The sequence below is a fragment of the Podarcis vaucheri genome (genome assembly GCF_965113315.1).
Source record: "Podarcis vaucheri genome assembly, chromosome: 9".
NCBI lineage: Eukaryota > Metazoa > Chordata > Lepidosauria > Squamata > Lacertidae > Podarcis > Podarcis vaucheri.
In genome coordinates, this window is record NC_138767.1 from 80,149,134 (window position 1) to 80,163,997 (window position 14,864).

General features: G+C 45.8%; 2 protein-coding genes across 2 annotated transcripts in view; one reads left to right on the forward strand and one right to left on the reverse strand.

The window, feature by feature from the left end:
* SH3TC1 (SH3 domain and tetratricopeptide repeats 1) overlaps window positions 1-14,864 on the forward strand; it is a 409,292-nt gene that overhangs the window by 132,741 nt on the left and 261,687 nt on the right. The gene's annotated exons all lie outside the window — the stretch shown is intronic.
* LOC309541141 (C-type lectin domain family 4 member A-like) lies at window positions 214-14,617 on the reverse strand. Its single transcript, XM_082238612.1, has 7 exons — window positions 14,009-14,617; window positions 10,596-10,712; window positions 9,631-9,726; window positions 7,191-7,342; window positions 6,457-6,578; window positions 4,047-4,227; window positions 214-3,142 (listed from the first exon to the last, which is right to left on the reverse strand). Exons 1-6 carry the CDS (start codon window positions 14,076-14,078, stop codon window positions 4,062-4,064), a joined length of 723 nt encoding a protein of 240 aa, XP_082094738.1. The 5' UTR covers window positions 14,079-14,617; the 3' UTR covers window positions 214-3,142; window positions 4,047-4,061.

Below are 14,864 nucleotides of genomic sequence, written 5' to 3' on the forward strand. Positions count from 1 at the left end.
AATAGCACAATACTCTCAAACTGTATTGTGTGTGGCAATAGTCTTTTTATGGCTTAGCAGAATGAAAGGACAATCCAATGAATTCAGGTTTATTTATTTCAGTGGGAGAGGTTTAACTGTGTGTTTAAAATCAACAGGCTTCAAAAGCATTTACCAGTGGTTGGATTGCTCGATCCCCGTGGTTTTCAAAGGGTGTGGCAGGAAGATTCAAGGAAAATCAAAATATTTATTTGCATAATTGACGTAGAAATATTTTCAAAAGGCATCAAGGCAAGGGCATCAAGTGATACTGAGGACAATCCTAGTTGTGTTTTCCCACGTGTTTCTTAGCAATAAAGAATTTGGTGTGCTGCGAGCAAAAAAAAAATTCTGAAAGTGTGGCCCAGAGGAAAAAGTTTGAGAATGAGTACTCTAACCAATATTATTAAATATATTGACAGTTTCTCTGACCAATATGCTGCCTGCTTCCTCTCTTCCTTTTACTTCCACCTTTGGACTTGCCTTCTGCACCTTCTTAGCTTTGTCTTCTCCAATAACTGCTCTGTCTCCAACTTCTCTGCTGCAGAATTTCTTCGGCCAGATTCTTTGCTTTGAACTTTGCTGTATTAAAGCTATTGCTTAATGACAGTGAAAATATGGATTCCAGTTGCAACAAGTGTAAAATCTGTAGCACTTGGCCATTGTGTGTACTAAAAATTCCAGCATCTGACAGACTTCATGACAAGGCATATGATCACTATGAGCTTTCAAGAAGAGGCACCCAGCCCGCCACTTTCTCAACTGGGCTTTCTCTCACAAAGAGAAAGGGCCAGTTAGTCATTGTAAAGTCATTTCTCCACTGCAAGTTGGAGCTGTCACTTATAGAACTGCACCACTTCCTTTGCTCCCCTTCTTGGAATAAGCAGCAGCCTTTAATACTCGCCAAAACCTCACTAAAAAGGAACTGCAAGTGGCCTTCCCAAGTTGTGAGTTTTGTTTCTCGTTCCCCTTTCCTCCTTGCTTCTGCTGCAAATAGTCTGGGCTGATGCTATTAAAGCAAATTATCCAGTTTATAACTATATGGCTGCTTCTGTCTTCCTGGCTGCAAAGTCTTGCTTTGCAACACCCCTCTCCTCCCTGCCTGGACAGTTTGAAGATTACAAAAACGTGTCAAATGGCAACACACACCACACACACACACACGTCTCCCAGGTCTCTAAGATGGATGCAAAAGTGACCCAAAAACCTCTGAGGCAGGATCTTTCTCATCCTTACCAAGTAAGGAACAGCAAATTCTGGCAGCTAATCTTCCTTTAAAAGGCTTTGTTTGTCTTGTTGCTGTTGATTACTACTACAGTTGTCGATTACAACTGTGCACTAAAACTTATATTTGCAAATTCTCCATCCTGAGGACAAATGATTGGCCACTCTTTTACAACACTACTTCCAAATATCCTGAAGGCCAGTCAGTTGTAAAGCATCACACACTCCAGCAAAGATTCAGTTTCTGGCATGGCCAAGCCAGCTTCCTGCTGAGGTCATGACCTTTGTGTTAGATAGCAGATGGACGGCCAACTCCCTCAACTCACCCCTCTCTTATTGTCCATTCTGGGTTGTCCAACCACTGCCACAGTGTCTTTTCTCCTGGCAGATAAAGAGGAGCGGACGATAGCAAAGGTTGCAAGGTTTTTAGCTGGGGCAATCAGAATAAGATCCACTGTTTGACTGATGATTCAGGACCCTAAACTGTGTTTTATTATAATTGACTTTTATTGTGTTTTGTGTACATCATAATGCTTTTTTATTGCTATGGCCAATGGCTAATGCAAATAAAGTTTCATCCATTCATTCACCAGTAGTTAGAAGACGAAGCTCAGAGTTGAGAGTGAAGTTAGGTGAGCTAGAACATAGAAGTTGGCAGGCGGCAGGCTGGGCAGCGCCAGGCCTGATTTCTGCTGGAATCCAAGGCTGCGGCTCTGGGAGAAGCAAGACCCTCTTGGGGTGCTAATGCAATGAGCCCCTCCATCATAGGATCAGTATCTTTATATCTTTCAATATTGTTATGCGTTTGTGGGCACCTTGACTCCCCTGAATTCCTGGGTCTAGTGGGTGTTGGAGTTTAATCAATGCTTGGAGCATTAAGATGGGCTGCCAGGTATTGAGCTTAGCAGTGCCAAAATACAGGCCAAATCAGTTTTTCCTTGCACAAGAAATTGCCTGGGAGAAGGTGGGCCACCAGCAGGGAACAAAGGCAGGCTGATGAGCCAGAAGCAAAGATGGCAGAGGGGCGGGGGCCCTTCTCCCTGAGCTCTGTGTTAGTTAGCGGAGAAAAAGGCAGAAGTGGTAGTGTTTCAGGATTGAAGGGGGAAAGGTTTTTCAGTCGGTTAGCAGCGATGCAACGGAGAAGCAAGCTAGGCGGCTGCCTGGGAGTCAGGAGTTGTGTGGGTGGGAGAGCAAGGTAAGTTTCAGGGCAACAGGCAGGATGGCTGTGTCTGTTTGAAACCAGGGCTGCATCCTTGGGAGAAGCAAGACCCTCTTGGAGTGTAAAGCTGGGAGCCCCTCCATTGAGGCTCAGGTTGTATATATGTGTAAATAAACCATAGATCCTAAAGACACCACAGTCTCTGCTGTGCCTCATTTCCAAAGGAAACATGAACCCTAGGCAAGTGCCCAGAAACTCGCACTGCTCGGAGATTGGGGGGGGGGGTGTAACACTATGTACAAAAGTAGACTTTTAGACCTTGCTGAAAATCTTGCTGCTCCTGCTGAAATATCTCAACACATACACCTTGATACCTGGCATGGTGCCAGAGAGAGCACTTTGAGAACCTCACACTTTGAGAATTAATTCTGCTACAGGAATGACTCCTACTCTGTAATCCTAATTCCACTTACCTGGGGGTAAATCTCATTGAATTCAATGGAACTTACTTCTGAGAAGACGTGGTTAGGGCTGGAGCTACGTGCTACGGCTACATATTAATCACTTTCTACTGAACTTTGGATTCTCCCTATCATTTGAAAATTTCTATACATTACATTTCTTTTGGAGCACAATTGTGGAATGAGAATGCACACCTTTCTCATGTGGAGCCCATGCTCAGAATGGATTCAGTCTGTCCAGTCAGGGGGCCCATGATTAATAGTTTGAAGTGTTCTTTTGGCTCTAGATCAGTGTTTCCCAACCGGTGTTCCGCGGCACACTAGTGTGCCGTGAGACGTTGCCTGGTGTGCCGTGGGAGGGAGGCGGGCGAGTCGGGCGGTGAGAGGCGGGGCGGCGGCGGCGAGGAGCATAGGCACCGACTCCATGGGGCCTGAGGGGGCCCGAGCCCCCTCAAAAATTCGTTTGGGGGGGCTCTGCCCCCCAATAATCTCGGGCGCCCCTCCAGCAGAGCGCCGCCGCTGGTGGCAGCGGCAAAGGCCACTGCCTCCCCGAGATGCACCATCCCGGCCCGCGTCTGCTCTTGCTCTAACCGCCGCCGCCTCAGAGTCCCCACCGCTGTCTCGGGCGGAGTGGAGTGGGGGAGGCGCGTGTGGGCGGAGAGAGGGAAATAGAGAGGAGCAACCTGCCCGGCTCTCCCTCTCTCGCACACCTGCCGCCTGACTGCGCAACCCGAAGAGAGGCGCAAATCCCGAGGCAGCCAACCAAGCTCTCGCCCAGCCCGCAGATCCCACCCCTCTCCCGATGACAGACGCGCCCAGCCACCATTAGGAGAGGGGAGCATTCCGCCGAGTTGGTCGCCGAAAGCGCGCTCTGGGAAAGAGGAGATAAGCCCAAGGGCGCGAGGTGAGGGGAGAGCCGAGGAGGGCACGCAAGTTTCGCACGGGCCGATAGAAATTGTGTGAACGAAGGGGAACCGAGCGAAGCTGGACGTGACGAGAAAGAAGCACGCCTGGTGTTTGGAAGAGGGATGCTAGCCTAACCATTACCTTCTATGCTGTTACTATTTTTTTATATTTTTTTACATAAGTAAAAAGTGACCTTTCCCCATCTGGCATGGTGGTGTGCCTCAAGATTTTTTTCATGAAACAAGTGTGCCTTTGCCCAAAAAAGGTTGGGAAACACTGCTCTAGATCATCCTTTAAATGGGAAAAGATACTGTATTTGTTTCACAAACATAATTATGCTTGTCCACTAAACACTTGACATCATTCCAGTTATTCTTCATCTTGTTGCCTTTTCCTTTACCTATATGCATGACAACACAGTTTTCATCAACATTACTAGGTTCCTTGCTTCTCCAGAACCTGAAAGAGAAGACAAGTAATGAAAGAAGGATGCAAAGCTAGGATTTAATAGACAAGCCCTGTACATCGGTCCAAATAGGACAAGGCATACCCAAGGCTCATTAAACTTTGGGTTCTCAGGAAATCAAAGAGGTCTCCAACGAACAACTCAAGAAGGACAGAAATGGAGCCATTTTGAGAGTTTAGTTTTCAGGCGCCAAGATGGAGAACAACAACAAATGGATAATAGAAGCACAAAAAATGATGTTTTGGACTTAGCACCCCAAAGAAAGATCATGGTGAACAAGCATGACATATCCAAGAAAAATAACAATATAAATATGCTTCTCATGGAATAAGAAAATACTTACCTCAAGATATTCTCATAGACCTGGATCTGCCTGAATTTGGAGAAGCCAGCTTGACTGGAGTCTGAATGACTTCAGGCTGCTTCTCTTATTGCTACCAGGGACACCAGTGCTGGTGAATATGTTTTTTATTTAATCCTCTCTCTATATTTTTACTTATATATTGTGACAGGATTGTAGATTTCTTGTTTATGGGTACGTTGGTGGTGGCGGCAGCAAGGAAAAATAGGTATATAGCTCCGCCACGCATTGCACCAATCCCCCTCACCCCACCAAATCTCTATTTGCCTTTTAAAAAATACTCTATTAATTTTGCACATAGTTTAGAAAACAATAAAGCACAGTTGGGGAGAAATGGTGAATAATGTTTGGATGAACAGTAGATGTAAATAATATAGATGACTAGTGTATCTTATATGTCACAGAAAGAATATAAACATAGGAAATGAGCTAAAAAGATGGGGAAACTGGGACACATAAAATTATCAATATAACTCTACAAAAATCCTACCATTTCAACATACTCCACATATATGCTGAAGCTGCTGTCAAGGAGTGTGGCAGCTGTGCCCTGTTGGTATACAGTATTTAAGAAGATCTCTCAAAATTGCCCCAAAGCTTTCTGGCTTACTCCTACCAGACAATAATCTAACATGCCATGTAAGTTTTTCCTGTATGGCTGTTCTCCAAACATTATCTCACCATTTTTCAATGTCCCATTCCTCTAATATCTTCCATAGTAGCACATGCTGCCACTAGTAAAACAAAGTAAATAGTTTTATTTCTGAATTTTTCTACCTTAAAATATCGGTAATAGTGCCATTTCAGGTATAGCTGGAACATAGAATCATAGAATCATAGAGTTGGAAGAGACCACAAGGGCCATCGAGTCCAACCCCCTGCCAAGCAGGAAACACCATCAGAGCACTCCTGACATATGGTTGTCAAGCCTCTGCTTAAAGACCTCCAAAGTAGGAGACTCCACCACACTCCTTGGCAGCAAATTCCACTGTCAAACAGCTCTTACTGTCAGGAAGTTCTTCCTAATGTTTAGGTGGAATCTTCTTTCTTGTAGTTTGGATCCATTGCTCCGTGTCCGCTTCTCTGGAGCAGCAGAAAACAACCTTTCTCCCTCCTCTATGTGACATCCTTTTATATATTTGAACATGGCTATCATATCACCCCTTAACCTCCTCTTCTCCAGGCTAAACATGCCCAGCTCCCTTAGCCGTTCCTCATAAGGCATCGTTTCCAGGCTCCCTTAGCCGTTCCTCATAAGGCATTGTTTACAGGTTCTCTAAGAATATTCCTTATTTCAACAACAACAAAAAATTGAACCAGAACATCTGAGATGGAGGGCACTCCCACCACAAATGAAAATATGTTCCTTTTTTGGCCTTTTGTGAAGACACACATAATATTGGATTTGATTGGAGCTCCTGCACATGAAAGCAAACCCTAGCACCTAACTTTGTAAAAAGTATTCACTCCAGAATGCTGTGAATTACCAAAATAAAGAAGAACAAGGGTTCTGTCACAGTGCTATCCCTATCCCACGACTGTTTGGTGAGAGGAAATATGGAGAGTTTGAAATTCCCTGCCAAACCCCTGGGACCCTGTTTGCCCGAGCGCCCACAAAATTCCCCCTGAAGGGGCCAGGCACTCACAAATTTCAGTGCCAGGGCCGTAAACGCTGCACGACACCTATGGCGCTGGGCACCCACGGTCACAGGGCCAAGCTGGCACTCCTGTCCTTCTGCAACACAAAGCAGCGTTTGCTCAACCTCAGCTGCCATCCCAATCTGCAATGTGCCTATGAAGCACATTTGAAAAGCACAATATAAATGCTAAATATAACTATTACTATGTAAGTATTACTCACATTAGCATGGGGTCAAGAGGAGTCTCATCCACCCAATGCCACTGATCTGTTCCCTTCTGATTTGTGAGACCGATACAAAAGTTTTCCACTCGACTGTTCTGGGTATGGTTTGTAAGGAAACCCTGCACAAAAATGTGAACCAAACTTTCAGTTAATTAACATCACAGAGCAGTCTATACAGGTTAGCTGTTTTTGTGGAGCAGAGATCTTTGGGGATCCTTTTGTGTCAAACAAACCCCAAACCCAAGGCTGCCTGTCGTAGCATGTAAACACCAGTGCAACTAAAGGCCACAAATATAGCTGAGTGGTGGGAGATAGAAATGCTAACATGCTGCTTCCAGGCATGATCAATGTAGCAGAAGCTTCCCCAGCCTGGAACCCTTCACTTGTCATTGGACAGCTCCCATCATCCCTGCCCAATGGTCATGGTGGAAGGCACCAGGTTGGGGAAGCTGACCTACAGCAGCTCACCCAGCACCACACGGAGTGGGAGAGGGAGGGAAATGGACGGCGCATGCGCATTCAACTTCCTAAAAGCATCCACATCACACAGGAGATAACAGCTGCAGTGATAAGAAAAGACGAGTGTTCTATTGTCTGGAGAGGTCACTTCCTGGTTCACATGGAGAAGCTGTTCTCAATGGTGCCCAGTGAAGCCGCACTGGGCATTGATGTTTTGTGCCCCTAACAATTTTGTGCCTGAGGCCATCCCCATGCTGTGCCACTGAGCTCACCTGCTCAGCTTCTGAATTTATAATCACCAAGTCGAAGCCCTTCTTCATGCATTCTGCCCTGCTCTTGTTCCAGGTCCTTTCGTCTTTGGAGAAATAGTAGCAGCTGGATCCAAATTGCTCTAGGTCCCCCATGCAACATGACAGCTGTGGTTCTGTAAGGAAAGCAGAGACAAGAAGCAACCTGAAATCTTGTTGCAACTGGAAACAGGTCTCTCCCACCCACTCCCAGCCCTTTTCCAGATCTTTCTTTTGCTATTTTTCATCACATTCCATTAAGTTGTCCCACTTTTTAAATTGCACGTTCCATTTGTAGCATTGCGCATCCTTTCTTTTGTTTCAAAAATATGCACAGGGAAGGGTCAGAAAATAAGTGGACATTCAGAATTTAAAGGGGTGCAAAGAGTGCCGCTCACAGTGTGCACACTCAACTCCCCTTTCCCTTTGGGGAAGCCTCATTTGTTCTTCTTTTTGCATAAAGGAGCTCAAGGTGGCGTACAGTGTTCTCCCCACCCTCAAATCCCCACCACGGCCATGTGAGATAGGGTAGGCTCTAACCACTACACCACATCATTTCCTGCTATTAAGATAGTGGGGACTTGTCCTCAGCTGAAAGCTACGTGACAACATTCCGCCTTCTAGAGTTCCCCTTTTGAAGCCTGGGAGATTGCACAGGTTGCAGCAGCAATTTCCGGGCTCATGTGTCATTGTTCACATCAACAGACAAGTCCCATAAGTGAGGGAAGCAGCTTGGAGTTAAGTCTGCATGTTTATTTCTTAGTTGTTCAAGGGTTTGACTCACCAGCAGGAATTCACATGTTCAGATAGGCACTATAATTCAGATTCCATACGGGGTTTTCAGTGGGGATATAGTCCTAACCTGGCAGGCGTTGTGAACCCCAAATTCACCCCAGGGTAGCTGGGGCAACCCAGTCAGATGGGCAGGATATTTTTATTTTTATTTTCATTATATTTCACAACCAAAAGTGGCCAAAGCAGTGCTCAATAAGACAAAACAAAAAAGATGACACTCAGTAAACTAAAAGCAATTGTATTATTAATATTCCATAAAACTACTGGGTCACACAGGGTCTAATTAGGCACTTGTCTAATTTCAGTTGCTGACTCCAGAGGGCTGGAGCTGCAATCCTAAAAACCTGGCTTCTAGTGCATGCATATTAAGCACATCCCTGGGGCAAGTGGTACTCTTAGCAATACCCAGCCGAGGAGAGTGGTATGACACAGTCCTCAGGTAACCAGTTCCCAAGTTGTTTAGGACTTTAAATACTAAAGGAAAAAACTTGAACTGCATGCGGTAGCAGTTAAGGCAATGTGTATCATGAAAAGAAATGATAAATGTGATACACACTGTGGAGGAGCTTTTACTGGTCAGACACACAAGCAAGGGAACTCCATTTCCTGCTACCAGGGCTGAACTGTGGGCAGCAGTCTGAGGAGAGCTAGAAGCTGGGACCCAGAAGTGAGAGGGCAAACCAGCAGTCATGAACAAAAAACAATTCCGGCCTGAACTAGGAGGCAAGGTTGAGGAGCAAGCAGCACTCAGGAGCAAAGAATAGTGAAGGATTCAAGCTCAGACTAGAGCTCAGCAATGCTTTATTTTCCAAACTAAGTGCAGCTGGAACCAGCACATTGCTGCTGCTTACCAAGAGGGAGGCAGTGGGGCGCATAATGCACCGTGAATGCTGTGGCAGAGCCAATGCAATGCTCCCCAAGGAGGCTTAAGGGAACCTCCAGGTTTGCAGAACTGCAAAAAATGATCGGAAAAAACTCAGTCAGGGATCAAGAGTGAATCAGAAACAGTTCAGCAGGCGTGGAATGCTGACTGTCTGGGAGAATGGGTGGAAAACTGGGAAGTGGGTGGAATTGAGTATTTGGGGAAAGGGCATGGCCAGCTGCCTAGAATCCTGAAGAGGACCAGGGCCACATTGCAGCATTTCCTTGCAGCTCCCACTTGTGTTATGTGGTTCTCAAAACACTGGAACCAGTCCTGTTTTCTGGGGGTACTCAACAGCACACAGTGACAAATGAAGTGTTGTTTTATCACCACCACTTTTTTATGGGAGAATATGCAACTTTTTTCTTTTGGCAGAAGTGACTAAAACTTGCAGACATATTAGCCTCTCTGGAGTGGATCAAGGCAAATACTCTCAGGAATTTTAATGTGAGACACATTTAAATGTTGTTGTTGTTGTTGTTGTTGCTGCTGCTGCTGCTGCTGTTTTAAAAAGAAACCACTTATATATTTTAAAAACTTTTTGGCAGACTATTCCAACTGCATTTCTGGATCAATTCCTGCTTTTAAGGGGCTCCTTTAAATAGGGGGTGGCTCTCTACTTTTTATTTTAAAGCTTCTAACCTTTAGTCACATACTAAGGTGGCTTCCTTTGTTGCCCATCAGATCCTCTAATTCATAGTGACTCACCTTTTCCTTCAGGTCTCTTCAGGAGGCAATTCCATTCTGTTGATTTCTGAAACTGGCTTCTGAGGAATCCCTTCTTTGGACTTCCTTTGAGGATAACTGGGAAAAGGGAATGAACAGCAGCACCATTTAATACTGCAGAGTCCAAGAAAAAAGGCTCGGCGGCAGAAGGAGGTGTTAACACTGTGATGAACCCCTGAACAGTCTGGAATTGGGCACCTCTGCAGTAAATCTTAAATGGGTGGACATCTTCAAAAATGCCAGATCAGCTGCCACTGCCTAGTTCACTAAAAACTACAGTGGTACCTCGGGTTACATACGCTTCAGGTTACAGACTCCGCTAACCCAGAAATAGTACCTCGGGTTAAGAACTTTGCTTCAGGATGAGAACAGAAATTGCGCAGCGGCAGCGGGAGGCCCCATTAGCCAAAGTGGTGCTTCAGGTTAAGAACAGTTTCAGCTTAAGAACGGACCTCCAAAACGAATTAAGTTCTTAACCCGAGGTACCACTGTACTGATTATTTAAGATTAGCAGGCACCACTCTCTCACCTAATGAAGCATTCACTGTCTCCTCAACCAAACCAGTGACTTCCCTTTGGATAATCTGAATCAGCCATGATGGTCAAGAGAGCAAGTGATCTATCAAACCTTTTGGTGCCAGATTTTTTAAAAAAGGAGATTACCTGAATGGATGGGAAACAGTGAGTGAATATGAATGAGGATTCTGTTTAATTATGTTAGTGCACCTCATCACAACATGTCCGATCCAAACTTCATCAATTTGAAGGGCATTTGTCAGCTGGAGAGCTTTTAGGTTCTGTCATACTCTCTGCTAAAGGGAGAGAATACCTACTAAGTCTACTTACATCTAGCAGGCTTTATTTCTCCCTTCTTTACTCAGAAATTTTACGCAACCATTTAGCAGAATCTTCCCCTTTCTCTTAAGTTCAGTTTGCTTTTTACTCACCAATGATGAAAACAAGAAGGATGACGGAGAGCAACATCAAAAACCCCGACACCACCCACGGAAACCAGGGCTTGCATTTCTGGAATGTACTAAGTGGCTTTTCGCTTCCTGAAGATGCTGAAAAGTGAAAATGTCACCATTACAAAGGTAAAGGGTACTTACTCAAATGCACTCAGTGCAAGCTAGTTAACCCTTAAAATGTCTAATCATGCTGTTGCATCACTGTTGCACTTGCAGTCACACTGGCTGAAGAATAATGACCTATGGGAAAGCTAGTTCTGTGCACTAGAAACCATATGCCAACAGCCGTCTGTAAAGTGCGACAAGACTCTCTGTTGCTTGGGGGACATAATGACTCAGTAGCAATGTCTTAGGACCATGCCTTAGTAGTAGAGGACATGTTTTTCAGGCAAAAATCCCAGGTTCGATCCCTGACATTTCAATTTAGGGCTGTGAAATCTGGAATATCACTGCCAGTCAGCATAGATGGTCTAGAGCAGAGGGACCCTCCCCATTATGTTGGAGCCCCCAACCTCTGGCCATGGGGAAGACAGTCGGCTGGGGATGATGAGAACAGGGGGTTCAGAACATCTGGGGGCCCCCACACTGGCTACTGAACTAGATAGGCCAATGACATGACTGTCTAAAATAGCTTCTTATGTGCCTGCTCTGCACTTCTCATATACACAAATGCCTTGTGACTATGAATCATTTTTGAAAAATCTACTGCCTGCAGATTTTTGGGGAAGATTACAAATTCTCTATAGGCCACTTATGCAAATTGGTTTCTGAGTGTATTTCCCCATTAACTATAATTCTGCTGGGCATTAGCACATCATGCAAGTTGATTCTGCTTGGCAGCCGGAAATTTGTGGAATGCTGGTGTTCAAAAAAGCTGACATGCACATTCGCGTGTATGGAATATTGGGGAAGTGGGGCTATTTAGCCAAAAATAGCCTTTTGTTCATTTCTCAGACCCACTAGTCCAGAACAGATGTGCACCATTCCTGTTTTTGCCTCTGAAGCCATTTTTTGCTTGATGCTTGCCGGTTACGTTGCACCTTCTCTAGTCTGCTTGATGAATGCTCTAAAAGGAAAAGGCTCCTTGTGCCATCTTCTTGAAGATTACGTGTCTCCAGATGGAAATCCCAAGAAAGGTTTTAAAGTGCCATACTTTTATGGGCAAGCAGCCCATGGCATACAAACATGAGATGGAAGAAAGAGTCCACCTCATCCAGCAGCCATTTCCCACAGAGGCCAAACAGCCAGATGTCAACAGCGCTCTCCCCCCTCGTGTTCCCCAGACTAGTATTCAGTGGCAGACTGTCTCCAGTACTCAGTGTCAAACATGGCCGTCACACCTTTCAATGGAGGTCACTTTCCCAGTTTGAATATGATAACATGGCCTTTACCGTTGTGAATTTGTCTTAATTCCCCACCTAGTGCTTGTGACTTCCACACTTCAGCCATGCACTTTCTGCAGAAGTACACTCTTGTCTGCCCCAAACCTTGTACCAGCCAGCTTCCTAAAGATGACCTTGAGTTCTGGTATTGTTAGAGACGGAGGAAAACTTATTCATGTCCACTTTTTCCACATATCCACTTTATATACCTCTTATCATGCCTTTTCCCCAAATGAAGAAGCCCTAAGCATGATAACCTTTCCTCAGGAAATAGGTTTTCTGCCCCCATCTGAGTCAGCCACCCCGAGGGCCTAGGTACCATGACTATCAAATGTTAGACCAACCAGGCAGGGTCTTCCCTTTGGCAGAGTCCTCTTTGGAGAATCGCTCCTTCAGAAAGCCTGCCATGACCATTCCCTTTGAGCTCTTAGGAGATTGGTTAAGACCTGGATACTCGAAAATCAGTGGTGTGGGGTGAAATTTTTCATAGGGGAACAGTTAAGGCCAGAGGCTTATGAGGGAGATTTGCGGGGGGATGGGGACATTGTGCACATGAGCATCACGCTTCCCTCCCTAACCTGGGCAGAAGCTTCCTGGGCTTTGGGAAGGAGGCAACAGGCCTCTGACAGGATGTCGTCCTTCCCAAAGCCAGGAGAGCTCTTGGACCCCATCAGGGCACTGTGCCTTATTCCCTAGGCCGGGCAGAAGCTTCCTGGGCTTTGGGAAGGAGGTGGCAGGGAAACATTTAGGGGACTAGCCTAGAACCCCTAGTCCATTGTCTAGAACCTCTGTGATGCGTTTTTAGACGTGGAGGAAGGCACTTCTACATGGGGTCTGGCAGGGGGGCAGTCTGAAAGCTCAGACCCTCGATGGCTCTTACCAGCCTGGGCAGAAAACTGGCAGGGAGGGAGGATTTTGCTAGAACTTTTTGCTACTCTAGCTCCAGGATGATGTAGCTGAGGGGCCCAAAGACCAGGCCCCTCAGGGATCCAAAGGGCTTTGGATCTAGCAGATACTTTGAATCCTGCTTTGAAGCACCCAGTTTTGTAGCTTTCTGCTCTCTACTGCGTATGAAAGATCCGATGGTGGCTGCTTACTGCCTGCCCAGGCAAGCCTAGGGCCTCTTCCACAATGAAGCACCCCCTTTCCATCGGCCAGCAGAGGTCAGTGATGGCGTACAATTCTAACCAATTTTGATCGGGCTTGTAAGCATTTTCTAATCTCACATTTATCAGAAAGGAATGGATGGCAACCAAGTGGCAAAAATATAAATGCACCTCCCTTCCTCAAGTTTCTGTGTGTGTTTGTTCATCTCTGACAAAGGAAGCTACACTATTCTGATCCCGGCTGTACTGTTTCCTCCAACTGGCAAATTCCCACATATCCCAAGAGAGTAATGGGATTACACAGGGGTCAGCAAGGTTTACCTCGCCTGGGCCGAGATCCCTCCATGGGCTGGATTGTGCGTGTGCCTGTGATTTCCAGCGTCTGCGTCGACACGGCTTCTGGTGCCATGGAAGCGAGTCCCCACGCTGCGCCGGTGTAGCGCAGCGCACGGGGACTCGCCGAGCGAGTGGCTCGGTTCGTGGGTGGCTCATGGGCTGGTTAAACAACCCCCGTGGGCCACTTGTGGCCCCTGGGCCTTAGGTTGCCAGCCCCTGGGCTTACAGGTTGGTTGGTTGGATACAAGAAAGAATTATTTTGGTCCTATGGAGTGGTTCAATCTTGTAATGAGCATTTTTTGTAATTAAAAAATAGATTGTAAGACTGCTGCCATATTTTCTAACAGCCAGCAATGTTTTCCCACTGCTAGGTTTCCATACTAAAAAAGTATACACTTGTCTGAATTCTGCCTGCTCTGAATTTAAATAGAACAGTAGAAAACTGAAAAGGTATTCTATAGCCAAGCTGTCCTAAAACAACACAACTGGGGAAGAAGCGCCCAGAGGCTCATTTCGGTTGCCGACACCCCAGCACACATGCCCTTGCCCCCCACCGGCAGATCATTACCTTTGGGTTCAGCAGGTGAAGGCGCGTTGTTCTTGAACCTCACTTCAGCATAGGTGACCTCTGATGTCATTTGCAGAGTCCTTTTCAAAGCTTACGGTGCAACTGGTGGAAAGGGATTTGCATTTGGTTTGGAGAAGAGGTTACAAATGGAAGCTCGACCAAAGCAAGGGGTTTCTAACTCTCCCTCCCGTGAGGGGTCGTATTCGGAAGTCTTTGCTCTTTCAGTACTTCTTCATTTGGAAAGCTCCACAAGAGCTGAAGTGAAATAGGAACTTCCAAGGTGGAAAGGGGAAGTCCTACCAGCCCAGCCCCCCAAATGAAAAGGCAATCTTCGCAGTGATTGGCCACTGTCTCTGCCTTGGCCTGGGCTCACCCCTCCCTCCCCTCAGATTGTGCCACATTTCTGGTCAATGCAAAGTGGAAATAACGTCAGTTTGCCAGAAATAGAATAAAACGAGGAAATGGAAGACAAGACTATCTTAGGTCATCTGAAATCATGGTGCAGTTATGGGTTGGTAGAGATAAGGAGTATTTTCAAAAACAAGTATTTTAAATCCTGTAACAAAATAAGCAGTGAAATAGGAGGGCCATGTCCACAATTTTTCAATATTTACAATTAAGAACTATAGCTAATTGCTTAATGACAAAATATTGCCCATTGTGAGATGCTACAGATGTGGAAAACCTGGTGGTAAAGCAGGAGTAGATAAAAGTTACTGAGTAAAGGGCATGGACTTTCTATGAGCTGTGATGCTTCTGCTACTGCACATCAAACTAAATGGGAAGAAAACCTCAACTGTGAGATTACAGCTGTCAGTGGAGGTGGCACACTGTCCCACAGCAAACTTTTAGTACT

Excerpts from the sequence above, each read along its gene's own strand:
- LOC309541141 (XM_082238612.1), bottom strand. The coding sequence starts at position 14,078 with ATGACATCAGAGGTCACCTATGCTGAAGTGAGGTTCAAGAACAACGCG. Across the intron at positions 9,727-10,595 it reads CCTTCTTGTTTTCATCATTG|TTATCCTCAAAGGAAGTCCA; the intron begins GTGAGTAAAAAG and ends CCCTTTTCCCAG. Across the intron at positions 7,343-9,630 it reads GAAGAGACCTGAAGGAAAAG|AACCACAGCTGTCATGTTGC; the intron begins GTGAGTCACTAT and ends CTTTCCTTACAG.